This window comes from Peromyscus eremicus, chromosome 5 (assembly GCF_949786415.1).
Source record: "Peromyscus eremicus chromosome 5, PerEre_H2_v1, whole genome shotgun sequence".
Lineage (NCBI taxonomy): Eukaryota > Metazoa > Chordata > Mammalia > Rodentia > Cricetidae > Peromyscus > Peromyscus eremicus.
The window spans coordinates 129,507,630-129,534,599 of record NC_081420.1 but is presented as its reverse complement, the minus strand read 5'-3'; the positions used below and the strand labels follow the sequence as shown (position 1 = coordinate 129,534,599).

The following is a 26,970-nucleotide window of genomic DNA, read 5'->3' as shown; positions in this document are numbered from 1 at the left end:
GGCTTGCTGGTGTGTCGGCTAATTAATTGCCCCTTGACTTGGTCTGACTTGGGTCTAAGTATAGACGCCTGGAACACACACCAGCCTTTTTCATGATCATCTTTCAAAGGAGCAGGTCCTCAAAATAAATTAATTCCCCATTTTTCACATTTTCCACACTCATTAAAGAAATTACAAGCAGGTAGTTCTAAGATCTGCCTTACCAGAACTCATCTAAATAACATTCTGAAAGTAGTCTTGTGAGCAGGCCATCCTAGTGGCCTTTCAGACTGCCACTAGTGCTGTTTGATTTAACTGACAAAACCCCGCTTTATTACTGTGGTGGTGGTTGTTATTATTGCTGTTGTTATTGTTGTTGTTATTATTATTATTATTGGATGTATGTTATATACACATTGGGCACATGCATGCATGCCCTGGTACCTGTGTAGAGGTCAGAGTACAACCCTTGGGAGTTGAGTTTCTGCTTCTGTTGTGGATACCATGGATTAAACTTGGGTCACTAGACTTGTCAGAAAAGGCCTTTTTACTCACAGACCTTCTCACTGGCCCAGGACCTGGATTTTTAAGCATAGTCCTGTCCAGTGAGATTTTTGTAGCATCACACCATGAAAGTGAACACACTCAAGATTATGTTAAAGTTTCCTGGTATGGTTCTGCCCTCTGTGTACCTGATGGGAATGGTGTCCCCATTTATGGTTATTAGGTGCTACATCTGACCCCAACATACAAAAAGAAAACAAAAAAAGTGGGCTAGGAGATTCATGGTGATAAAACATGTCTAGTGGGTTTTTATTGTGGGTTGGGTTTTTTCGTTTGTTTGTTTGTTTTAGTTATTTGGAGCCGTAGCAAAAGGACACACAAATATGACCAAATCATCCTTAGACACATTAGAGTCTAGAGCTTAAAGGAGAGCTTGCCTCTGCTCAGTTTCTCCAAGGCCACCTGTTTCATGTGTGCCCCGGAATCATTTCCCTTTGTCTGAAATACAAAGGTCAAGTGACCAAGCAGATTAAGTAGGAGACCATTAGATATTTCCCCTTCTATCACTTCATCACTGGGCTGAGATAAGTGATGATTTTTCTAAATCTGGATCAAGATCTAATGTGTTTGAAAAGCAAGCTGGGTATGGTGGCTCATACTTAGAGTCCCAGTACTTGGGAGGCTGAGATGAGAGGATTGCCATGAATTTGAGTCCAGCTGGGTAACATAATGAGACCCTGCCTCAAAAAAAAAAAAAAAAAAGGTGGGGATAGGAGCACTGGAGAGATGGCCCAGCAGTTAAGAGCACATACTGCTCTTGCAGAGGACTAGGGTCAAGTTCTTGGCATCCTTATTGGGTAGCTCCAAGATACCTGTAACTTTAGCTCCAGGGAATCTCATGCCTTTGGCCTGCTCTGCCAGCACTGGCATGTGTGTGTACATACCCACATGCACACACACACACATACACATGATTTTAAGATAAATAAAATTTCAATGTTGATATACCCTAGTTTAGTGAACAGATAGATGTAATACCCTTTTACAGAGCCTGTCTGCAAAATATTTAGACCAGAAGACATACCTATTTTTCTTGATTTGAAATCATTATTAAGCCAGAACAAGGAAAGTAAAGAAAAGTTGATTCTCCCAAGAAATTATAGAAGCTGGGCATGGTGGTGCATTGCTTTAATCCCAGCACTCAGGAGGCAGAGGCAGGTGGATCTCTGTGAGTTCAAGGCCAGCCTGGTGTACTAACCAAGTTCAAGGGCAGCCAGAGCTACACAGAGAAACTGTCTCAAAAACCAACAAAAGAAAGTCAATTCAAGTGTGTTTATATCAAGTCTTTTAGATTTTGATTTTAGTTTTTAAAACAGTTTAAGGGCTGAAGGGTGTAGGTCTGTTGGTAGACTGCTTAAGGGTTAGCATTTGTGAGGCCTGGAGTCAACATAAATTGGCCACAATAAGCAGCAAGTGGAGGGTGCCTCGGTGGTTAGAGAGCTTGTGCAAGCTTCACAGCCCGAGTTTGAATCCCTAGCACCCAGGTGAAAAGCTGGATGCAGTGGTGTGCATGTCTGCAATCTGCACTCCTATAGGAAGATGGAAGGCAGAGACCAAGGAAGCCTGGACATAGGGCAGCTAGCATGAAGCTGGCAGAAGAGAGAAGGTCTGACTCAAGATACCCAAGGTTGTCTTCTGATTTCCTTCTGAGCCAGCAGATGTAGGCCTGCACACACATGAACGTGCATACACACCCAGAAAGAGACTGGCTGTGGTGGCACATGCCTGTAGTCCTGGTACTCTAGTAGATGCTGCAAGATCAGGAGTTGAAGGTTTAAGGACAGCCTGAGTTATAGGAAACCTTGCCTCAAATATTTAGGCAATAACCCATAATTCACCAGTAGATCCACCTGCCACAAGTCAGTTCCTGAAGACCCAGAAATACTTTAATTCAAAACCCCTTAGGACACTCAGGTTTTTAATTGTCGGTTGAACACATAAAAGAGCCAGGCACTCGTTTCTGAAATTGAAACAAAACACTGAGACAGATGTTACAGAGCTATAAATATTAAACATACAGAACAAACCATAGTTATTTGCTTGCACCTGCTCAAGGCATTGACCGGTTATCCATGAAGTACACAGTAATGATAATCTTTTGTTGGGAAGTGTCCTTAAGTAAGCCAGAAGTCTTGGCGTATTACTTCTGTAGTCGGTGAGGGCCACCTTAGTGGATAATGAATCCTTGACCCACAGAAGGGTTTAAAAAAAAAAGTCCCTATGATAAAACAAGACACTTGTGAAGAAATCACTTGGAAATTAAAAAACAAGTATGTGCATAACTCCCAAGTGATTTTTTTTTTTTTTGTCAGTTACACTTTTTTTTTTGTTTTGTTTGTTTGGTTTTTTTGTTGTTGTTTTTCGAGACAGGGTTTCTATGTGTAGCTTTGCGCCTTTCCTAGAACTCACTCTGTAGTCCAGGCTGGCCTCGAACTCACAGAGATCCACCTGCCTCTGCCTCCCGAGTGCTGGGATTAAAGGCGTGCGCCACCACCGCCCGGCTGTCAGTTACACTCTTAAGACCTGAACAATAACTTAAAAATACTCCTAGCACAGTGCTTCAGTTGAAAATAAAGAACAATGTGTGAACAGTAGCCAATTATTTTTCAAGCTAGGATTTCTGTTGCTGGAGGGAAAAAGTAACTTGGATGTTAGAAGAGAAGTGTGTCAGCCTCAGGGAGGCTCATTCCTGCTCCTGCTCCTCCTGCTCCTCCTGCTCCTCCTGCTCCTGCTCCTGCTCCTCCTGCTCCTGCTCCTGCTCCTGCTCGGGGTGAACTGTATCAGTGGACTCAGCAGGAACCTTCCTAACCCCAGGGGAGACTTGCTGGGAAGCCCTGACCACTGCTAGATTCCTTTGTGCAAAGTAGAACCAGCCCCCCTCTTCCCTGGCTCCATAGGACACAGTGCTGGCAGATAGGTCCTGTCTCCTCCCATCTGCATCCCTGACTACTCATCCTGGGACTGAAGTCCCAGGTAAACCTGGCTAGTGAAGCACCCTGGCTGGCTACACCACTTATATCTTTGCAGACTCCTGTGTGCCTCATTTTCTGTACTGTATGTAGTAGGCTCCTTGGCAACTTCTAAGAATACCATGATGTAGTGAAATTCTGTGGCAGTAAAGTCACTTCCAAAAAGGAGTGGGATGTTTGGTCATCTCTCAGTTTGAATGGTCTGGAGCTAAAGCACAGTAAGACACCATCACACAAAGATGGCTTTTGCCTTGACTCGTTTGAGTGAGAATAACTTGGCATTTGTTGAGGGGCCCAACTCACAGGCCAGGGACCTCAACACATGTTCCTGCCAAGTAGATTGTAGCTGCAGCTCTGCCGTCAGCTGAGAAGATTAGAGAAAGGGCAAGAGGTACACAGATTGTCCAAGCCCTCTCTACACAGTCTTTCCCAGGGAAAAAAAGCTGGCCATGGTAGTGCGCATCTGTATTCAAAGCATGCAGGAAAGTTGAAAGTTTGAGGCCAGCCTAGGCTGACCTTGTTTCCAAAAAAAAAAAAAAAAGTGCAGACAGAAGAACTGAAACATTATACCTCATTTCTAGACTTTCAGCTTCCTGAACCTTGTCCCAAAAGACATCAAAAAAGCTTGATGCAGATCCAAGGCTTCACTGCTCCTTGCGTCTTGCTGTGAGCCCCATTCCTCAGACCTCTATCCTGCAGCCAAGCTAATCCTATAAACTGACACTGAACAGCAGTCCTATTTACATGTAGTCAGTGGTTAAGAAGAGAAAATATACTGGAAAGGAGTTTTTTTGTCTAGCATCTAAGAGTCCGTAGTAGATAAAACTCCCATTAATGACATGTCCATTTCAAACATAAGCCAGAGTTGGTAAAAAGTGACATATCAGTTAGAAATTTTTCTCTACTGTTTGAAACTACCTACCAGTATGCACAGTTTTCAACTCCGTTTACCAGAATGCCTACAGGAGAGATTACTGTCCCATTGTGGGACTGATGGGAAGAGGGAGGCTTCAACCTATGCAAGACAGCCTGGCTGAGCCTGCTGGGACCAGGAGAGGGTTTGTCACCCTGTGTATGCTCTTCACTGGCCACCAGGTGGGTGTTAGTTAGTCTTGGTCATGCACTAAGCTCTCTTCCCCAACACCTTGGGAACACCCCCAGCCTGCAGTGAACCAGTGATCTAGCTAACTCGGAACTGCAGAGGCTGAAGCGCAGAGGTTCTCTGGACAACTTAGCTGCTTCAAACAGAATCTGACGCACGTGTCAAAGCCATCCTGTAGTGCAAGTCCAAAGAAGCCATCTGCAGCTGGCATGGGGCTGCATTCTTGGCTCCCTCAGGGGAGGAGACTGACTGCCAGACACCTCAGTTCAGCCCCAGCCCTTGAAACTTGGCAGTGTCTGCACAAACAAAGTAAGTCCGCAGCTCTCCTTTGCCTTTGACGTTGATCAGCCCTCGGCACTCACAGGAATAGCCTAGTCCCTGGAGGATGGTGCACGTCTCTTCTGTAACCTGACATGAAAAAGAGCAGGGGGTCTGTTGTCTGTTCCTCACAGTGACAGCCAAAGCCACACAGCCAGGTGAGAGAAGGGCCAGGTCCTGAAAGGATACCTCCTCGGGACATGTCTTTTCCCCGAGTGGATGCTTCCCAGTGGACTTTACCTGGATTTTCCCAAGCTCCCCAGTGCTCTCCATTCGGCTGGCAACATTGACTGTGTTTCCCCAGATGTCATACTGAGGCTTGCGTGCTCCAATCACTCCAGCAATCACAGGCCCATGGTTTATGCCTTAAGATGGTTTACAGTTAGCCATTTATAGTAACACTGAGGGAGCCCATAGGGGGTTAACAGGGCAATGGGGGTGCAAGTTCCCTTGGAACTGTTCTCTGCAAGTTGTGCCCCTGCGGTGTGAAAGGCCCCAGCTGTCTCTTGTCCGTACTCCGGGACTCATTAGCTCTTCTCTAGTATCTGTTAATTTCCTTTTTAAACCAAAGTAAACAGGCATTAAGTGCCTACCTGTAAAGCTGACTATAACTGGTTAGTTTAATAAATCTGTTTTCTCTGTATTTTAAGATTATTTATGTGTAGCCATGATTCTAGCCCACATTTATATAGTTATATATTCCTAAATTTTTCAAAGGTAAGGGTGGCAAGATGGCTTATCGGGTAAAGATAAGTCTGGTGATCTGAGTTGAATTCCCAGAACCCACACAATGGAAAGAGAACCAGGACCTATTAAGTTGTTCTCTGACCTCCATACATGCACTGTGGTATGTCACACACCAAATAAATGTAATTTTAAATTTACTAATAAAAAGGGGTTGAAGAGATAGCTCAGTTCGTCACACACTCAGTTGGATCCCCAGCACCCCATGTAAAAAGTGTGATGAGACCTGCAGTCCCAGTATTGGGGATGTGGACACAGGCAGATCTCTTGGGCTCACTGACCAGCCAGCCTAACCTCATTAGCAAGCCCCAGGTCCAAGGGAGACAGTCAAGAAATAAGATAGTCAGCTCCCGAGGTTGACCTGGCCTCCATACATACATGCTCCCACAGATACATTCACATTTTCACCCAAAGGTAACTAACTACATCAGCATATGCAAGGGAGGTCAGTGTTCATGATAACATCAGAGGGTCTGCTGAAACCTCGTAGCAGAGGGCCCAGGACACCCTCCAACCAGGAGAGAGTGCACAAGGCTGAGCTGCCCATGTGTGACCTCACCAACTCGGAGGCGGAAGGAATTGAAGGAGTGCCTGTTGATTCCATCCAGCTTGCTCATCAGGGCCATGCTGAATTCCACCAAGACACCAATATGCACATGCTGCCGCTCCAGGTCCTGCAGGACATGCATTGCATACTCACTCTATGCAGCCTTGACTCGGCACACACATCCCGTGGGGATAGGGTTCCTGTTCCCACCAGGGGTCTCCAGGCTGCTCCCAAAAAAGGCCTCTGCTCCCTGACACAGAACCTTTAATATAAGGGTTAGGACTAGGGATAGCCTGGAGTACCTGGTTCTCGTGTCCTGAGGGGACACTGAGCCCTGCTGCGGCCATGTAGGTGCTGCCGATGGTTTTGATCTTCTCCACGCCACTGAACTTGGGCTTTAGCAGCAGCTGCAAAACAAAAAGAAGTCACTATAGCCTTGAGAAAAGGAAGAGAGGACCCACCCGCCTTCCCCTGATGGACAGTGCAGACACATCTCATGCATAGCCTTGTCCATCTGAGCTCACGCCTGCAGATGGGGACTCCCGTCATCTCATCCCTTCCCTTCTATGCACTCTGATCCTTTTTCCTTTATGTTTTGTTTTGTTGTTTGTTGTTTTTGTTTTCGAGACAGGGTTTCTCCGTGTAGTTTTGGTGCCTGTCCTCGATCTCCCTCTGTAGGCCAGGCTGGCCTCGAACTCACAGAGATCCGCCTGGCTCTGCCTCCCGAGTGCTGGGATTAAAGATGTGCGTCACCACCGCCCGTTGCACTCTGATCCTTTTAAGAGCAACCTATCTAGCATTATTTACTTAGAGGTGGGTCAGTGTCTCCCACAAACCAGCCCAAACTGACTTCCTGAAATGGTTGAGTGCATGGGCTCAGCCTGAGTCAGTTGTTCTGGAAGGACCTAAATCTACCTGTTGGCACCTGTCCAATAGAGAGTTAATAAAAGTTCACTTACTCACTTGAAAGAGAGAGAGAGAGAGAGAGAGAGAGAGAGAGAGAGAAAGGGAGGGAGGGAGGGAGGGAGAGAGAGAGAGAGAGAGAGAGAGAGAGAGAGAGAGAGAGAGAGAGAGAGAGAGAGAAAGAAAGAAAAGAAAAGAAAAGAAAAAGAACCTACCTGTGTCTTGGTGTTTAATGTAATAATACAGTTCCTGCTGGCCTCGTGTTTTGTTTAACTACTGTTTTACAGGACTAAGGATCGAGCCAGAGTCTCACACATAACTAAGCTTGCATTCTACCACTGAGCCCACCCTGCCCTCCCTGCCACCACAGGTGACCGGCTGGCTGTACACCCCTTGCAGACTGGCCAGGCGCACCTCGTCAAAATCAGCGATGATCTCGTTCAGCAGGCGCAGGCACTCCAGCCCTTCTTTGTTGACATCGCACTCGGTGTAGAACACTTTGAAGTCCGGAACGGATGCGAACATGACGCACACACAGTCATAGGACTGATGGTACCAGTCCTGCAGCAGGGCAGGACAGAAGAAACGGACCCTAAGCCCACTAACCTAGGGCTGCAGGTGCTGGTGGAGTGCCGCTCCAGGCCGGTTAGCTGGGTGAGCGTGACAGCGTGAGTACAGCGAAGGCGGAGGAGTCCAGTCAGGGGGGGTTTACACTGAGCTATCTGTCACTGGGCCTGTTTGCCATGTCAGAACGGGTCTGCTGTATGCACCTTATAGGAGTCTTCTCAGTATAGAACATCCAGATGACAGACACCTCAGCATGTGTCATGATCTGTTTTCAGGGTAGAAGTCAAGGCCAGGGAGGCATCTTGCCCACAGCCCCTGGTAGACAGAGTCCTCTGACTTGACTGCAGGCCTGCCCTTGCATCTAGCATACTCTGGGGGTAATGTGCTAGCACTGTGCTAGCACTGGGCAGCTCTGCCCACAGACTAGTACCCCGCCTTCACATACCTCAGCTGCCTTGTCACCAATGAAGTGGGCAGCCACGTGCGCCGGCAACACGTTTTCTAGGAGGAGGCGGTTCACGTTCTCCATTGTTTCAAACTCCTCATGCTCCTTCTTGAACTTTTTCTTCCACAGACAGTCCAAGCGGCAGTAGTAGTCAATCTGCAGACCAGGGAGCCAGTGTCATACCTGTCACACCTGACCCACCAGCCAGGACTGGGACTTAGGGTGCTGGACCAGCCCACCTACAGTGCTGCCCACCCTGCCCAGCCCTGGGCAGGACAAGACCAGCACCTCCACGGCAGGCCTCTGCCATGCTGGTATCTCAACCCCAGCCCTCCACACCGATGTCTGCTCGGCACAGGCTGGGCAAGGAGCCTACACACCTGTCTAGACAGCAAGATGAGGGTGGCATAGAACAGGACCAGGTAGAAGTTGATCATAGTCTTCAGGTCTCTCTCTAAACATCTGCTGGGGAAGAGGGCAGTCGCCTGGGCCCCCAGAGCAGGGGTGTGGCTGTGCGTGCCTTGTGCAGCAGGCTCTGTGTGGGGAAGTGTCCTAAGGAGTAGGAAGTGAACAGTTGGAGCCGTGCAGGGAAGCAGAGGGACTGAGGTGGCAGCCTCAGTGAAGGGATTTCTGGGTCACTCCAGAAGGCCCGTTTGCTGAGTGAGGAGCCACAACCGTGACTGTAGATTAGCATAAGGAAGGACCTGGCCAGAGGAAGGCGGACAATTTTTTTCTAGCTCCTCAAGCTTCTAACCACATGGACTGGAAGAGATCCAAGTCCTTGAGGGCTGCAGGCCCCTTTTCAACCCACAGGAGTGTGCACCTGCCCAGGAGGCAACAGGCATCTACACTCCTGACACTTGTGATCCAGGCCACAGGGCAGACTTAGTTGGCTCAAGGCTTCCTTCTCAAGGGGTCTTCACCCCTTGACAGGCTCAGAAAGAGAAGGAGCCTGATTGCTAGGACCTCCCCAAGAACCCATCAGTAAGCCATACACCCAACTCTCAGGGCTGGAGACCTGGAGCCTGGACCAGTCCCTGTGGCTCTGTAAAGCGGAACTCCATTTGTCCACAGTGCCTGGTTCCGTGCGACCAGGGACAGAGATGCACCATGCTCTAGCCAGGCGCTAGGTCAAAACAAGCCAGCTTGCAGAGACACCAGCAGGTAGGGCCCCACCTATCTGTACTGTTGGCCTCAGTGCCATTGCCTGGGACGTGCCAGCATGGGGAGAGGTTGAAGAGCAGCAGGTAAGCCACCAAGGCCACTGTCAGCAGCATGGCCTTCAGTTCCAGACTCATCCGCAGGAAGACGGAGCACGAAATGAAGCCCAGGATGCAGCTGCAGGTGTAGTACTGTGGGGGGGACAAGGTCCTGTGTCAGTCACCAGGAGGCATGCCTGGAGCAGGCTAGCATTACCAACCTACTGCCAGCTCCCTCCTCGGCCCACTGCCTCCCTTTCCAGCAGAGATCAGCAGGGGAACTGCGTGGCACTGGTGTGAGGGTCAGCCCTAGCCTCTCCACTTCTCATGGCTCCTGTTCTTGACTTGGGCCTCTCCAGGCACAGACCTTGGTTTATATCAGCTGCCCTGGCCCAGCCCTTCATTCCTTTAAGGCCTCAACCTCTCTGAGTGCAGAGAATCTGACTGCACAGGGGAAGTGACCCACAGACACCCTCTAGTGCAACGGATGCTGGTCTGCAGGCCCTGCCCACCCCAAGGCTTAGAGCAAGCAGCTAAGACCCAGTGTCCTGTTTCCCTGGCATTGGGGCAGGCAAGGAACGAGCTTGGCTGCCTGGCCCTCCTGGCCTTCTCCACTTACGCTGGGAGACATCGGACTCATTCTTCCTCTCCAAGGCCTCAAGATTCAGGCCTTCGAACCATGCGTTGTACACTCTGGCCAGAGAGGCCCAGCCGCACCAGAGGACTGGCCAGGGGCTGGGTGGTGCTAAAAGCCAGGATGAGCATACTCACCGGGAGGAGCTCACAAGGGGTCCCAACTCCGTTCCTGGAGTGGCTTGTGTCATTGCCGCTGGGCTGCTCTGGGCCTGAGTTAAGCATCAGTGGCTGAGGAGAGACAGATTGCCATTAGAGCGGATCCAGGGATGAAGACCTGCCAGGCCCAAGGCGGGTGACCCAAGACAACCGTGGGCACCAAAGGTGCCCTGAGGCTGGGTGCTAGGCTCTCAGCTGAGCCCAGCAAGTGGCTGTATCCACAGCAACCACCAGGTGTAGAGTACCTGGGGTGGGGAGAGATATAGAACAGAAATGTTGAGACAACAGCAGCCCAGGGCGGGCATGAGAGAAGGCTAGGATCGGCCCTCTCAAGAGCCCCTTTCTCCTGGACCCCGAGAGAAGGGCATGAGAGTACACTCCCAAAACTACAGCCCACAGTGTCGGGGACAGTGTGGAGGAGACCTGTCCTAAAGGAAGGCGCAAGCATAAGGCAGGGTTGGGAGTTCCTACAGGCTGCTCGGCATGTGGCTCGGACCAGAGGGCAAGTCTTATCCCTTACCGAGGAAAATGAGTTCCAAAGAGCGTGGGAAGGAGGAACTGGCAGCCAGCATATATCTGTAGAGTTGCTGGGCACCTCGAGCCCTCCCTTGAAGGGATAAAGAGCTCTAAGCCTGTGCTGGGGACTCCACAGACCACTGCAGAGCTGTGGAGGGGTCACACCCGATGGCACTGCTCAGGCAACAAGCTGCAGTCCTAGGATCTGGCTTCCCCGGGTCTAGGACGGTTCCTTTCCCTGGGGATATACCCTTGGCGCGGCCTGCCGGGGCTTGCCGTCCTCACCCCCTAACTCACCATGTTGATGACAGCAACAGTCAGTAGGCTGCCAACGGTCAGCACAACCAGGGACAGCCTGAGCAGGGGCTGCGTCTCCACACTCTCCGAGATGGCCTGCAGTGTACCTCGGGCTGGAAAGCACCGCTGTGGAGAGGGACAAGTCATGCAAAACAGCAATGGGACAAAGACTAGCCTTCTGCAGGAGGACGGAAGGCACTAACCAGCCTGGGAGGCTGAAGACTTGGGAGCAGTCTGTAGAGACTCAGTTGTCCTGGAGGTAAGATGGGGCCCCCAACTGTTGCCCAGAGCAAGACTACTGGTGAGGGAGAGGCCACAGGGATCAGAAGGGGTGCACTGAATTCAGGGATCCACTCACCGAGAACTCGGTAGCAAAGCAGAAACTTAGCACCAGCACCAGCAGGCAGGCCACCAGTCCAAAGGACACACCCAGAGTGGCCATCCTGGAAAGGAGGGAAGACTTGAGTCCAGGTCCCCCCACCGCTCCCCATCCTCCAGTTCATGGCCACCTGTCCCTCCCCAGCAGATATTCTGCATCCAGCAAAGGAGACTTTGAAAAATGACTCCCAGTGTCCCAGAGACAATCATGAAGATCAAGGTTGTCATCAAGTACCCCTAGAGGCCAAGTTTTTAAGAAGTGAGTCACATCGTGAGCTTCTGGAACCATGTCTGGCATGTAAGACACAAAAGCATCCGTACAGGGGGCTGGAAAGATGGCTCAGGGGTTAGGAGCATGTGTTGCTTTTGCAAAAGGATCCCAGTTCGGTTCCCAGCACCCACATGGTGGTTCCCAACCACCTATAACTCAGGTTCCAGGGGATCCGACAGCCTCCTCTAACAGCCTCAGGCACCAAGCACACGTGTGGTACAAGTACATATTCGGAAACAAAACACACAAATACAATAACCAATTTTAAGCATCCATATATAATTTTATTTAGTTTGGTTTGTTTGGTTTGGGTCCTGTTGTTTTGGTTTTTCAAGACAGGGTTTCTCTGTGTAGCCCTAGAACTCATTCTGTAGACTAGGCTGGCCTTGAACTCACAGAGATCCACCTGGCTCTGCCTCACGAGTGCTGGGATTAAAGGCGTGCGCCACCACCGTCAGGCTTTAGTTTGGTTTTGATACAGGGTCTTACAGCTCTGATTGACCTGGAACTTACTATGTAGACAAGTCTGCCTCAAACTTGCAGCAATCCTCATGTCTCTGCCACTGAGTGCTGTGGAATCACAGGCCTAGGTCACCATACCTGTTTTTAGCCTGTGTGTGTGTGTGTGTGTGTGTGTGTGTGTGTGTGTGCGCGCGCGTGTGTGTGTGTGTGTGTGTGAATGTAGGCACCTACATGCCATAGCATACACGTGGAGGTCAGAGAATAAGCCTGGAGTCAGTTCTCGCCTTTAACCATGTGGGTGGCAGGGATCGAACCCGAGTTCTCAGGCTTGTTGGCAGGCGCCTTGAGCTGCCGAGGCATCTCACCAGCGCTCCGTAGTCTATTAAGCACACCCGAGCCACAGTGCCGGCACAGCCAGGCTTTGTTTTAACTGCCTCTGGAAGCTATCTGTTCCTTCTGGCCCCTTGTCCCTGTCCACAGCAGCAGGACCCCAGAGCCTGAAGTAGGGATTGCAGGGCTCTTGGGTCCAGGCTGGGTGCCACCGTCCCTGTGAGTCTCACTGTCCCCACGTGAAAGGAAGAAAATGACAGCGCCCACTGTTTCCAGAGGCTGAGACCACACAGATAACAGGACTGGGCAGCAGACGGGGAGCCTGGGACAGTTTCGCACCCAGTCACGAGGGGCCAGTAACTCCAGCTCTGGGGCTGTAACCCCTGCTCCAGTAGTGGGGGATCCAGAGCTGAAGTCACTGGTCCCTTCCAGCTAGCCATGAAGCCCCTTGCCAGTTCCTGCTGGGTCCTGCCAAGGTCACCTCCCCTCCGGCTGGACCCCAGTGGGCTTGCTCATCCTCCCCACCACAGGCTGACCTGGGCATCACTAGAAGGTGGACAAGCAGGATGCAGACGAAGACAAGGCTGGCACAGGCGAAGTCGTAGCGAGCCCGGGGGATGGGCACCAGGCGGTACTGGGTGGGGGGACATGACCGTGAGAGACAGCTACCAGCAAGGTCCCTTTAATGCCCACCCCAAGTTCATAATCCTAAAATGAAATGCCTGGCACCACTCCTGGAGTTCGAGGGAGTGCTACACGCAGTCACTCACCTGCCAACATTATACAGTTCCTCTCTGCATGGGCAACGCTCAGTGCCCAGCAATGTTCTTGTTCTCACTTCTCAGGCCCCGTGATGGGACCCAAGCTTGAGCTCCTGGGGCTGTCAGTAGGCATGACCTCACCCCTTACAAGGAGTATTATCTGGGCCTGGGGCCCTGGACAAACAGGTAGCCAGGACAAAGGCCACCCCTGGGGCTGTCCCTCCACATGGCACCACTCTGTTACCACATCATCGTGCTCCGATGGTAGAGGAGCATCCAAGACTCAGGCCATGTGACCCACAGCCAGGGGAAGCCCCGTCCACTCTCTTCCCAGTAACTGCTCGGAGATCCCCAGGGAGAAGGTTCCTCCCCTCAATATTGGACACCAGGCCATGAAGGCCAGTACCCTCCTCAGATGGCCACAGCCTAAAGCTAAGGACAACCTGCTTCAGCACCTGTGGGCTGCTATCCAAACTGGACCTGCCGGGATGCTTGGGAGAAAGGTAGATTCGATCCTGATACGGACCCAAGACTTGCAGGGAGCCATGGGTTGCTCTAGACCTATACAGCCATTAGGGCACAGTAAGTGTGACACAGCACCCACGCAGGAGGTCCCACAGTTATGCAACCAGAGCCTGGATTTGGGGTATCTTCTTCCTGGAAGTCTGCAGCACTCACTCATCCCAAACCTCAGGGACAAATCTTTAGGGTGGTGTCAGGTAAAGGGGTGAGGACAACAGAAAGAGCCACTGCACAGAACCCTGTCCACCCCAACAGCCAGTTCAGAGACCCCCACGGGCCTCCCCACCCTGTGGGATCTGCTGGACCCAGCAGGTCATGCCCCGCCCACCAGGCCTAGACCTGCTCCTCGGCCGTAGCCGCCCCAACCTCACCTCACGCTCGAAGCCCTTCTCCAGGAAGATGGGACCAAAGGTGTGGAAGTCATCAGACTTGGAGCAGCAGGGCCTGGGGAAAACAGCAGCACCATGTGCCTGCCCACAGAGCAGGAGAGGGCCACACTCTTGGAAGAAGCCCCAGGGGAAGGGAGAGTACAGACCACAGCCAGGGCTCAGTATCCAGCAGCAGGGGACCAGCCCTGCTGTTGAGGGGGAAGAGGTGGGTAGAGATCACAGTTCTCACCTGGTGGAGCTGAGCCCCTCAATGGCTGACAGCATCTCATCATCACAGTCATCGTCCAGGCGCCCCTTGGGGGATGCACTCCTGGAATTAGACCCAACTACATCACCCTGGGAACCTACTTGGCCGGAGGCTAGGCTATGGATGTTGGATTTACCAATGGGATTACTAGTATCAGGTGGGGGGGGGGGTCCCTGAGTTCATGAAAGGGGGTGGGGTTAAGTGAAGGGCCAGCAGCCCAGCAGGAAGCAGAGGACACATCCCTAACCCCCAGACCAAGGCCACCTCAGCTAGGGGCAGGACCAGCACAGAAGCCAGAGAGACACCTTTCCTCAGCACCGACACACAGCAAGCCGCCACCCCAGCCCTAGGGTAGCATGCAGCAGGCATCCCATCCCAGCCATTCAAAGAGCCTGGGACCTGGGAGTCCTGCACCCAGAGAAGACAAACCTGAGCCCTGGCAAACCCAGGGAGGCCTGGGCTGGGCCTGGAGGGGCTGCCCCAGACAGAGACTGGTCAGAGCACCCGCCTGCAGGAGGAGACTGGCACAGTACCACCAGTGAGCAGTGTGCTGGGCGGGCAGGGCACCTACCTACCTGTCAAGGGCACGGTGGCGGCGCAGAGAAGTGGCCTACAAGGGGTGAGAAGGAGAAAATGACCACCCCTGCAGACTGACCCCCATTCACCATGGGTCTGTCTTCCTTCCTCAGACTAGAAAAGGACCAGGAGATTCTAGGACATTCCAGACCCTACTGGAGCATTCTCCAAATATTCCAGAAGCGGGGTTTGGCAGAGACTACCCACAATGCAGCTAGAGGAGAAGGGGGGCAGAGCCTTTTGCTCCCTGTCCCTTCTCAGAGAGGTCCTGACCCAGATGGGAGGGGAACCTACCTTTGGCCTCCGTCCATTGGGAATGGGGGTCTCACTGCTGCTCACACTCTCCCGGTGGTTGAGGTGTGCAAAGGGCCGCGCTGCCCCCCAGGACTCGAGATAGCGGGTTACACGAACGGAAGCCCGCATCTTCAGGGTAGCATCCCCCTTGGGCTTGGGGAGGTGATGGCTGGGTGGGGGCGGCTGCTGGCTCTGCAGACAAGACACGACCCATTCCACATGCTCCCCTCTCATGCATGCATGTGAGCGCGCCTGGAGCACCGGCTGCTCTGGTAAAGGGGGAAGTGGTAGGTTTCTGAGCCTCTTCTTGAAGCATGGGGTGCCCTGGGGACTGGCTGAAGCCCTCAGTTATCACCCCTGCCCCAGGTCAGGAAGACGCTGGTGGCCACACAGCTCAAGCTCAGGCCGTCTCGAGGAAGGGGTAAGCAGGAGCCCTGCCTGCCCACATGTGGCTCACACATGCTCCCTCTGGTGAAAGCAGTGGGAGAAAGATGGCTGCTGGCCTGAACCCAGAGTGCCAGCCCACTCCAGGACAGCCTTTGCAGGCGGGCCACACCCAGCCTCAAGTTCAGCTCCAGGCACCATGCTGGCATCTCAGTGGCTTGGCCAGACCCCGAGTGAGGGTCCAGCTCTGCCCCCGGCTCTAGTGCCCCTGAGCTCCAGGTCCCCTTTAGCCCACGCCTGGGTCTTCTCCAGTCAGGGTGGCCAGGTATGGCTGGAAGCAAGAGAGGAAAAGAGAGAGCCCCAAGGTCATCAGACACAAGCATGGCCTACTTTGTGTCTGCTGAGGCTCTTGTTCCCTCACCCCCAGCATCTCAGACACTCCCTCCAGAACCACCTCCTCAGACTTGCCAACACCAACAGGCAGCAGCCCACCGACAGCCCCAGACCTGGCCAAAGAACAATGGCAAATTTACTGGAAACTTCCAGTGTCTCTGGGCATAGAAACCTCTTTAAACCCTCACTGCCCACCATCTACTCAGCCTAGGACCAAGATGTGGAGACCCCCGCAAAGTTCCGAGAGTCCATACAGAGGACAGCCAAGCCACGCAGTGAGCCAGAGCTGCGGGGTCTGGAGGTGTCTGAGACTCCTCTCCTGCTGGTAACCCTGGTCACACGCTGGCTGGAGACGAGAATGAAGAGGAACTCCCACAGGCCCCTCTAAACTGCCAGCGACATGAATGAACGGAGGAGCAGAGCTGGAGAGAGGGACCAGGCGGAACCACTGTTCCACACTGCCAGGGGCACACACATGCCGCTGCTTCTCTGGAGCTTGGCTGGAGTCGGGCCAGCATCCTGCAAGTCTGCTGGCTCAAGCCGGCAGCCCTGGGGGTGAGCTTTGGAACCATGCCTGCAGAGGAGGCCTTGGAGGCTGGGGCTTCTCCATTTCAAAGCCACTAAGTGCATGCTTAGAGCGGAGCTGGCGATCTGCAGGCTGAGGGCCAGTGGTCTTTGGCAGAGGGAGTGACAATAAACAAGGACAAAGATAAATAAACAGGACCACACGGGGACAGTAAGGCCAGCAGCAGGCATTTTCCTGGATGTGGTGGCTGCCCTGCAGACGTTAGCCAGGTAAGGGGGACAGAGTGAAGCCAAGACATGCAGCGGAGCCTAGGTGGGTTCGCAGGCTGCCCCCCGTCAGAGCCAAGGGCCAGGACCGAGGGAGCTGGAAAACGCTCCTGCCAGTGTTCTGGAGCAAACTCCAAGGATGGTCCAGGAGGCTAAGGCCACAGACAGCAGAAAGCAACAGACTGCCAGCCTGGAGCAGTCAGCAGACAAACCCAGCTGCCTCTCCTGTTGGGCCACCAGGGCAAGCTGGGCTCCAGGAGAGGAAGCAACCTGAGTCACCTGAGAGGCCCAGACCCGCAAGCTCCAGGAGCAGGCTGCCTGGCCGTTCCCTGCGTCTTCACAGGGGTGAAGAGACCTCCCTGCACTTAGCTTCACGGGACTGCACTAACACCACGCTCTGTGCCCGGAGTTGCTCACACAGCCCTTGCTCCCCACCTCACAGAAACACAACAGGTTGCTCCTTGGTGCCTAGAGTGTGCCCAGTTCAAGGAAGTGCCCTCCTAGCCTCTGCTACCTCGCCACAGTCTGGAGCGTCAGTTGCTAGTAGTTGGGACCCTGCTCCCAGGCTGCCCAACCCCCACCCACCCCCAAGCCCTCGTACCCGAGGGTCGATCACCAGGTAGGTTCGGATGTTCATCTCTTTCAGATAGGGGTCGCGCTGCTGCCCATTCCCATCCTCCACCTCGTACGCCTTGTCCAGGTGGTTCAGTGTCGCCTCTGTGATGTGCACCCGGCTGGGGAGACCCAAGTCAGACAAAGCAGCATGGCCCAGGAGCCCACTTAGGGGTGCGCAGCAGCTGGGGCTGGCTCCATCCCCTGCCTCCACACCTGGTCCCACCCTGTCACCCTGGCCTCTGCCTCTGCCCTGCTGAAACTCACCCGGGGACTCCAGCTGCCTCCATCCTGTTGGCGAGGGACACATCATGGGACCACACATCATACTGCCATTTGCGGAGCCCGATGACCCCACACAGCACATTCCCAGAGTGGATACCCACACGCATGCTGATGTCCACTCCTGTGGCCTCACGCACCTGCCTGGAGCAAAGCAGTCTGTCACCTACAGCAGCTCAGGGACACACCGGAGGTCTTGGGCATGGCAGGGCTTCCTCTTCAGAGAGGCCAAGAACCCCATCCCTGGGAGTGTGCAAGCTCACACCCAGCTCAAGGGTGTGTAGGAAGAGAAAGGGACTTAGGATGCCATTTATGCTGATGGGCCACATTCTGTCCCTGGTATCTCTTGCCCAGCACCCTGGTTGGCTCTGATAAGGCTTCCAGGGTATTGAGGATGCTAAGCCCTACCTAACACCCAGCATAGACAAGGACCCTGGGGGCTTCTCTACTCCAGCTGCAGAAAGTGAGGGCCCTATTCAGTACAAGGAGCTTCCAGGGTGGAGCCTCCCAGGATGTGGCACCCACCCCCATTCCCCAGGCCTGAGCAGAGCTCTACATTCCTCAGGCGAGCTGGTGGTTAGGGACACAGGAGCCACCAGCACCTGTGTCCACCACTAGAACTGGGGGTGAGCTGGTCACCAAGGCTAGAGGCAGCAGGAGCAAAAGCTGCCTCTACACAATGCAGAATGGGGACCTGCTGGGTCCCATGGCAGCCATCTTGGGAGTCCTGCACTGTGGACTACCTTCCCACCTGGGGGAGTTCTGGAGGCACAGCAAAGTGGTACCGGATGGAGTACCTCCTCTGCTGCCTAGAAAGGCCGCCTCCACCACCACCTCATGATTCTTCCTGCACACCCCTGAGCACCTCGCCAACAGACGTGCTAGCTAGCAGAAGGACCCAGAAGATCCAGGCCTCCCTGTCGCTAGAGAGTAAGTCCTCTGGCACCAGAAGCTTCCCAGAGGAATGGAAAGCTGAAGGAGTCCTGGAGCTGGACCTTGCCTCTGGAAGGCCTTCCTGCTATCTGCCCCAAGCTCCTCCTACAATCTCAGTCCTTGGAAAGGTGGAGCCCAGCTGCCCAAGCTCAGCTTTTTAGTTATTTTGGTTTTGTTTTGGGTTTTTTTTGTTTTTGTTTTTGTTTTTTTTTTTGTTTTTGAGACAGGGTCTCTCTATACAGTCCTGGAACTCACTCCGTACACCAGGCTGGCCTTGATCTTGCACAGACCCACCTGCCTCTGCCTCCTCAGTACTGGGATTAAAGGCATGCACCACCATGCCTGGCCTAACAGCTTTTTAGATGCTCCTAGGGCTTGAAGCCACGGGTGGCCCAGAGGAAGGGAGGCCAACAGGAGTTTGCATCCTCCACATGGTGTGCTGAGAATCTGGCAAGCCTCACACCCCCCCACCTCAGTGTGTGGTTCGGCAGGGACATGCTCCTGTGCCCTGGCCCACCCGCACCTACTTAATGGCCTCACATATGTCCAGCCCCATCTTGACGCAGTTGCGGGCGTGGGTGGGCAGCGACACAGGCAGGCCTGACACACAGTAGTAGCAGTCACCCAGGATCTTGATCCGCATGCACTCGTTGGCCTGCAGGGTAAGCAAGCAAGGGGTGTGCTCAGGGCAGGTCCGGGGCCAGCTGCTCGCCGCCCTGCCAGGAACGGCCTTCAGTGCCGGCTCAGCAGCCGCTGCAGAGCCCGGCAAGAGGACCCGAGAGACCCGGATGAGAGCAAGGCTTAGTAAGGGCTACGCAGGAGGGACTGTCTTTTTTATTTGTCTGTGTAATGTCTGAGCACCTACTGTATACCTGGCCAGGGAACACGACACAGCAGCAAACTATGATATAAATCTCGCAGCTGTGGAATGACCATGCGAGTAGAGGGTTGGGACTAAATCAGTATCACCCGGAGATACACCCAGAAGAGGATGAGGCACTGGAGAAAGAGGAAGGGCCCAGGAGACCAGAGCCATCACAGCCCTCGAAGAAGAGCACTCTAGGGGCTGGAGAGATGGCTCAGCAGTTAAGTACACTGGCTGCTCTTCCAGAGGTCCCAGGTTCAATTCCCAGCACCCACATGGCAGCTCACAACTATCTGTAACTGTAGTTCCAGGGGGTCTGACACCCTCATACAGACACATAAGTAATTAATTAATTTTTTTTTTTTTTTTTTTGGTTTTTCGAGACAGGGTTTCTCTGTTTAGCTTTGCACGTTTCCTGGAACTCACTCTGTAGCCCAGGCTGGCCTTGAACTCAGAGATTCACCTGCCTCTGCCTCCTGAGTGCTGGGACTAAGCCTAGCAATAAAATATTTTTTTAAAAAGAAGAGCATTCCAACATGTGCAAAGGCCCTGAGGCCAGGAAGCTACTTGAAATAAAACTAGAGCAGTCAGTGTAGCTGAAGCAGAGGAAGTCAGGCAGGGGTTGTAGCAGGCATCCTGAGCAGAGACCAGCAGCAGTTAAGCCCGGAGACGCTATGCTGCTAGATGGGGGCCGAGGAGGGCAGGAGGGAACCAACAAGGGTGAGACTGGGTCCCCACAGGAAATGCTCAGGGAAGGAGGGTCCTGGATGGGAGTCTACAGTCCCACCAGAGACTGTGCTCAGGCCACCTGTGGGGGTCTTTGCTTTGCAGCTTCTCGAACCCTGCTCGTCACCCCTACCCCAGTGCCCCAGCAGACAGCTGTTCTCTGGCTCTCAAGGGGAGGAGCACAGGGCTGGAACAAGGACATCTAAGTAACTGTGCCCAGGCCAGCCCTGCCCTGTGTCCAGCCAGTGCTCAACTGGCTCCTGACCCCCTGTGCCTCTCTTGAATGCCCGTAACTCTTGGGTCATGAGTGCCCGAAGGGCAGCCCCCACCACACAGCTCAGCACCAAGGCTCAGGAGCCACGGGGAGATTTGGCAAAGGATGAAAATCTGTTCCTGGGGGCTGGAGAGATGGCACAGAGGTTAAGGGCACTAGATACTCTTCCAGAGGACCCAGGTTCAATTCCCAGCAACCACATGGTAGCTCACAATTGTCTGTAACTCCAGTTCCAGGAGATCCAGCCCACCCACCCCCCCAACATAGACATACATATAGGCAAAACACCAATGCACATAAAATAAAAATAAATTAATTATTGAGAGAGGGAGGGAGGGAGGGAGGGAGGGAAGGACGGAGGGAGGGAGGGAGGGAGGGAGGGAGAGAGGGAGGGAGGAAGGAAGGAAGGAAGGAAGGAAGGAAGGAAGGAAGGAAGGAAGGAAGAAAATCCTGTTTGGTACTTGCCAGGCTTCTCAGCACCAGAAGGACAAATCCCACTCTTTGTCTAGACCACCATGTCCTTGTCTGTCTCCCTGATACTCTGCTCCACACACACCGAGCTGTCCTCACATCACATCTTTGTGTCTGCTCGTCTGCTCCCCTACCCCACAGGCTTCTCTTCCCTCCCTGGGTCTGGGTCTGAGTCTGTGTCTGCTCCCCCGCCCCTGACACACACACTGCTGGCCTCAAACTCACAGAGATCAGCCAGCTCTGCCTCCCAAGTGTTGGGTTAAAGGCGTGCGCCATCACACTGGCCATGAGTTTCTTTGGAAGGCTTCTCAAGCTTTCTTATATGCACAGTTCACCTGGGAATTTGTCAAGCTGAGACTCTGAGTGTGGCTGGACATTCTGGGTGCTCCCAGAGCCCCAGGTAAGGCAAGGCTGCCAGACTGGAAGCCATGTGCAGGTTGCAAGTTTAAGCCCCCACCTGAGCTGGACCCATAAACACCCCGGGCATGCACTCATAACTTTGTTCTCCTCCTGCTGAGGTGGGAGCCAGCTTCTGCCCCTTGGAATCCCACTCACATGGAGCACGCAGAAAGCACGTCCTACCCAGACACTAGCACTGAGCCCCAGTCTCCCACCCACTCCCAGCTCATGCAGCACGGGATGCCCTGTGGCGGCAGCAGCCGGCTGACAGCATGCCCAGGCTCACCTTGGCAATCTGGTCAAACTTCCCGAACAGTTCATTGAGCACCACCACCAGCTCCTTGGGGGAGCAGTCGCTGGCCAGCCGTGTGAAGCCCACGATGTCTGCGTACAAGATGCTAGTCCGGGGGGGGGGGGGGGGAGACAGAGCTTGGATCAGATCCCTGGGAGGTGGCCCTGCCTCGGCCCCCATCAGCCCCAAAGGCCAGAAGATTGCTCCCAGCCAGCTTGACCCATCTTAGTTCCAAAGGCCTCTCACTACAGCAGGGCAGAGCACACTACCCACACTACCTGTCACTGCTCAGCTCCCAGCACCCTCCCTGTCCCTGCACCTGCACCCAGAGAGTCGAGAGACCTGAACAGCCGGAACACATCTCTCCTCCTTCCCGTCCTCCCCAGGCCCTGAAAGAACTACATGTGAGCAAGCTGAGGTCCCAGGAGGTAGGCGGCGATGCCCTCAGGCCTCGCTGTGTAAGACCCCAGGCCGATAGACGGAGCCCTGACTTGTACTAATAGACGTCTGCTGGTACATAATGCTGGCCCTCGGGCAGACACCAGGTGGAGCTGAGAGTGACCACACTACACCTCACAAGAGATCCTGCACCCTGTCACATCACTAAGGCCAGGTAAGGGCAGGGGCACCTGGTCACCTCCTTTGGGGAGAATCATCAGAAAAACCCTTTCCCCGCACCCAAGTGTCTGGCTAGTTCACATGGACTGCTTTGATTATGGAGGGACACTGGGTCTTCTTCCCCTAGTACCACCCTAGCCCTTTAAGAGCCTTGACCTGATTCACCCCGTGAAGAAACAGGAGAGGGGTTAGGGATTTAGCAAGCGCAAGGCCCTGGGTTCAGTTCTCAGCTCCAGAAAAGAAGAAGAGAAACTGAGGCCCACAGAAGGGCCTGGCCGCCAATCCCTGTATGGACTGAGGCTCCCGACAGAGCACTATCGGCCCAGGACCAGGGGAGTGGTGGCTGAATTCTCAAAGGATGCCGTGCACCATGCATTTCCCGAGCCCTGCCCACCTGACATTCTGGTGCCGCTTGACATAGAGGCTGTGGAAGTTGTTGTCAGGCATGTGGCGGTTGTCGCCACCCTCTTTGAGGCGCTCAATGATGGCCAGCTTCATGCCCATGGATATGTGGGCTGGGAGCACCGAAAGCAGCAGGTTCTCCTGGGTACCGGAGGGCAGACCAATGGGAGGACCGGTGGAGACAGGCAGAGTATCAGCAGGCCCTAGGCTAGCCCCCTGGACATCATTCTTCCCACTAATGCTGCCCATGATGCCATTGTTCCCTGCTGGGTTACATGTACACAGCATCACCCTGGTGGAGCACCTCCACCCTGTCACCCAAGCTCCCAGGAGTAAGGCCTGCAAGGGACCAGCTACATGGGCCACATGTGGGGCACTTGGCCCAGGGAAGGGAGGACAAGGTGGGGTACATGGCAGTCGGGGAGAAGGAAGGGGGGATGCAGGTCCCTACCTGCTGGCGCTTCTCCACACGCAGCTTCCGGCGGATCTGGATGCACTTGACGGTGTAGGTGAAGAGGTCCCGGGAAGCATCCTGCAGTTGGTGCTTGTGAAAGGCCCCCGTGAAGTTCCCACCCAGGAAGATAATGGCGTTGGCCAGAAGCTGAGGGCAGCCAAGGGTAAGCAAGGCTCAGCGTGGGCCAGCCAGCACACTTGTTCAGCATGAACCCCACAGCAGACATGGTGGCATTTGTCCCCATTGCCTGACCCAAATAACCTTCAAGTTGTCGTTTTCCTGGGTTAGGCAAAAAACTGAGGCCCAGGTGGCAGCTGACTCCCTAATGAGTTGCTATGACCATAGGACCAGGGCTTGGGCCTTCTTTGCCCTACCAGACACCTGCTCTGTCTGTGACGGCCAGGGTACCAGAGTCCAGGGATGCCAAGTACTTCCAAGGAGATGGGGGCTACCTCACTGAGCCCCAAACCCAGTCACCGAAGGTGCAGCACCCAGCTGGCTGCCCAGACCTCTGACCTCTCCCCCAGAAGTGGACATCTGGGCCAGACAAAAGGAAGACACATCCCTGCACCCCAGTGATGTGACTTGGGGGCACACTTACTCAACAGAGTTACACACACCAGTACTGGGGTGCTATCAAACTAGGTCAGAGTCCTGGGGAGAGATGCTCAGGGCAGGACCTTACCACAGCAGAGCCCTGAGCACAGCGAGGGCCCGAGTCCACAGAGTATCCTAGACCAGCATCAAGACAGACAGGACAGGGCCCTGCCTGCTGCCACAGGTCTGCAAACACAGTCCCCGTGCTCAACCTCCACCAGGCCAGAGCCTGCCCCCACCCAGCCTCTGTCACCCTCACCTGCAGCCCCAGCTGTGTGCCGGACATGGACATCTTGAAGGCTCCTGTCACGGCTCCGAACACCAGGAGGTGGGAGACAGTGGAGACCATGCCCACTGTGATGGCTGCCCGCGTGCTGAGGGGCAGCAGTGCGTACACCACAAAGACGATGAACAGGAAGAAGGGCACCTGGGGACAGTGCACCCCGAGATGCAGCATGGCCCAGGACCAAGTAGGAGAGGTCCTCAGCCTGTTGTCACCTGGGACATCCCAGCCCTGGGACCTCTCGTCTCTCCCCTACATGGTGAGGCACAGGGACAGACACACAGCAGGACAGGAAGACCTAGAGCGCCTTGCTCATCATCTGAATCCTGAGTTTCTGTCTGTGTCAGCACTCTCAGCTCCTGGCCTGGAAACCACTGGAAGGCTGGGATGGGGCCAGACCACTGTTGTCTCCTACAGGCTGAGTAGCCTCATTCCCTGTCTGCCCTTCAGTCTACGGTTTCATGAGCCCGACCACCCTACCGGCGGGAGCCCACCCTACCTCAGCCCGAGCCCATCCTACCTCAGCCCAAGCCCACCCGACCGCGGCCCGAGCCCACCCGACCGCGGCCCGAGCCCACACAATCACAGAAAAAGGCACACCAGCTGTGATGGGTGTATGCCACTTCCTGGCAACTGTGACAAACCAGGCCAGGCCGGTGCAATTCAGCCAAGGTCTCCAGCCGTCACCTGGGATGGCTGGCCTAGTGAGTGAGCAGCCATCACAGGCTCCACCTGGGGACAGGCTGCTGAGGGACAAAGTAACACAGAAGAGACAGAGTCCAGAGTGGCCAGGCTGCTGGAGCGAGGGCCAGCCCTGCTCAGTTCTTCCTGGCACTCAAACCCACTGGTGCCTTTTTGCGTCCTTGAGTTGGAATTCTGCCATCTTTAACCACACAGGTTCTATCCAAAATGCCAGATACCCAAGGGGACACTCCGAGAAGAGAGTCAGCTTGGGGCCATCTTAAATCCAGTGTCATAGCCTGCAGGGAGGCCACAGCACAGGCCTGCGCTGGCCCACTCCCATAAGCCCGAGGCCACACGTGGGCAGAAGGCGCCGATTGCATATTCCAACTGCTCGCACCCAAGCCCAGGGCCATCGGTTCCCACCATTACCTGCTCCCACGCACAGGCTTCGTTCTTCCAGGAGTCCCACACCAGCACGGAGCCTAGCATCATGAGGCAGGCCCAGGTGAGGAGAGCCAAGGCACGTAGCCATCGCCGCACCAGACACTCAACATAGACCAGCGCGTAGAGAGCCAAAAACAGCGTCAGCATGAAGAACGCAGTGCCCAGGAGAGCCTGGTGTCTGGGGGGACCCTGGGTAGAGCAAACAGACAGAGTACCCTGACTTCCCTCTGTGGAGCACCCATTCCTCCAGGAAGTCTACCCAGAATCACTTCCAGCATCTTCCACACAGCAGCGTTGGGCTCCCCATAACCTCAGGCCTGCGGGTTACGGCATCTCTGCTAGCACTGTACTTCTCAGTCTCTGCAGCAGCTTGAACACCCCCCCACCCTGCCCTAAGAGAACATTGGTCTCCTGTGGGGAACGGGGGGACCACTGGAGCCAGAACAGGGCTCTTCTCAGGCAAAGCCTTGCTTAAGTCCTGAAGGAGAGGAATTTGCGCACCGGCTTTGGAGGGACACAAAGAGCAGGCACCCCACACAGAGGTACCTTGGAGTAGAGGAGCAGGTGGGAAGAAGGGTCCTGAAGACAGATGCACCCAGAAGATCCTGGGTCCCCCACAGACGCTAAGCGTCAAGAGGGCTGAAGCACTGGCCACCTCTGGACAATGACGGGAAAGCGGTGCCTGTGTTGTAGCTGCAAGGTCTGGCTGTCCCTTTCCACTCCCTACAGGGCCCTGGCTACCGACACAGAACCCCTGCAGCCTCTGATATGACTTCGGGAACTTCTGATGACGTTTACAACAGTCACCAAGAAAATGAAGAAGAACAAAAAGCTCTCGGCCACATGCTGAGTGACCGACAACTGCACATGCCAGTGGCTGCTGCAAAGCAAGGACACAAGTCAGGAGCGATGCTGGCGATGTCTGCCCCGACAGTGGTAAGGATTCTGCACCAGCACTTAGGCTGTGAATTCAAGGCCAGCCTGGGCTACATAATGAGACCCTGTCTCAAAAAAAAAATAAAAATAAAGAAAAGAAAAAGGAGGAAGAGGATGACAAGGAGGAGGAAAAGGGGGAAGGAAAGAGGAAAAGGAGAAGGAAAAGTGAGGGAAGGAGAAAGAAGATGAGGAGGAAAAAAATCTGAGATCACAGCTAGATTCAGAAAGGAATACAGGGATCGATTGGTGATGTCTGCCATGGTCAGACAAGGGAAGGAAGTGATAGACAAGCCTTGACTCAGAGCTTTAACAGATTGAATTTCATGGTGAAAAAAAAAAAAAAAAAAAAACCTGAGGGTGATTTCATACAGTTGATATAATAGCTAAAACCAATCAGACTTCAAGATCAAATTCAAATTGACTTGTTTTCCACCTGCCTAGCAGTTCACAAAGGAAGAAAATGAAGCTTCAGGCAGGCAGGCACCACCATGCTAAAGCTTTCCCATCAGAGCAGGAAGGCCAAAGTGCCCTAGCCCAGGGTCTTACCTCATGGCTGAAGGCGATGCTGATGAGCGCGATGCAGGTGGCCACAGCCACCAGGAGGAGCAAGAGCAGCAGTGGCCCATGCTGGCTGGTGAGGCGGTACTTCTCATAGAGCGCTGCCTGGTTGGGGCCTTCATCACCCTCATTTAGGAAGTAGCGCCCCTTGGCTGGCATCTTCTTCGCCGGTGGCCCGGTCCAGCAGCCTGCTCACGAGCCTCACAGCCTGAGATGCATCTGTCTGCTGACACTCTTGTATGTTGCCTACGCCTCTGGCTTCTCTGAGGCTAGCAGGCAGGACTGGACAGAGGCACCCAGAGCCTGTGGCTCCATGGGCACATGGCACCAGCTCCAGACTGGGTCTTGGTCACTGGTGTCTTCAGGGTGTCTAGGATGGGCTGACAGGACCTTCCAGGT

At 54.0% G+C, this 26,970-nt stretch overlaps 1 protein-coding gene across 1 annotated transcript; it reads right to left on the bottom strand.

Annotated features, from left to right (window-relative positions):
* Positions 1-3,270: 3,270 nt before the first annotated feature.
* Positions 3,271-26,970, bottom strand: Adcy7 (adenylate cyclase 7). The gene is made up of 25 exons (XM_059264520.1): positions 26,560-26,970; positions 25,063-25,266; positions 23,926-24,093; positions 23,067-23,216; positions 22,608-22,756; positions 21,590-21,701; positions 19,096-19,223; positions 17,621-17,779; positions 17,343-17,475; positions 15,173-15,364; positions 14,878-14,912; positions 14,285-14,365; positions 14,038-14,110; positions 12,920-13,017; positions 11,301-11,385; positions 10,943-11,068; positions 10,109-10,201; positions 9,315-9,490; positions 8,519-8,690; positions 8,139-8,294; positions 7,541-7,687; positions 6,526-6,630; positions 6,236-6,350; positions 5,173-5,297; positions 3,271-5,022 (listed from the first exon to the last, which is right to left on the bottom strand). Exons 1-25 carry the CDS (start codon positions 26,728-26,730, stop codon positions 4,876-4,878), a joined length of 3,300 nt encoding a protein of 1,099 aa, XP_059120503.1. The 5' UTR covers positions 26,731-26,970; the 3' UTR covers positions 3,271-4,875.

What these genes read in the sequence shown, in the direction of transcription:
- Adcy7 (XM_059264520.1), bottom strand. Translation starts at nt 26,730, where the DNA reads ATGCCAGCCAAGGGGCGCTACTTCCTAAATGAGGGTGATGAAGGCCCC. An exon ending in GTGTGGAGAAGCGCCAGCAG is followed by an intron (nt 22,757 to 23,066) that starts GTAGGGACCTGC and finishes TCCGGTACCCAG; the next exon opens with GAGAACCTGCTGCTTTCGGT. An exon ending in AGTTTGACCAGATTGCCAAG is followed by an intron (nt 19,224 to 21,589) that starts GTGAGCCTGGGC and finishes CTTACCCTGCAG; the next exon opens with GCCAACGAGTGCATGCGGAT.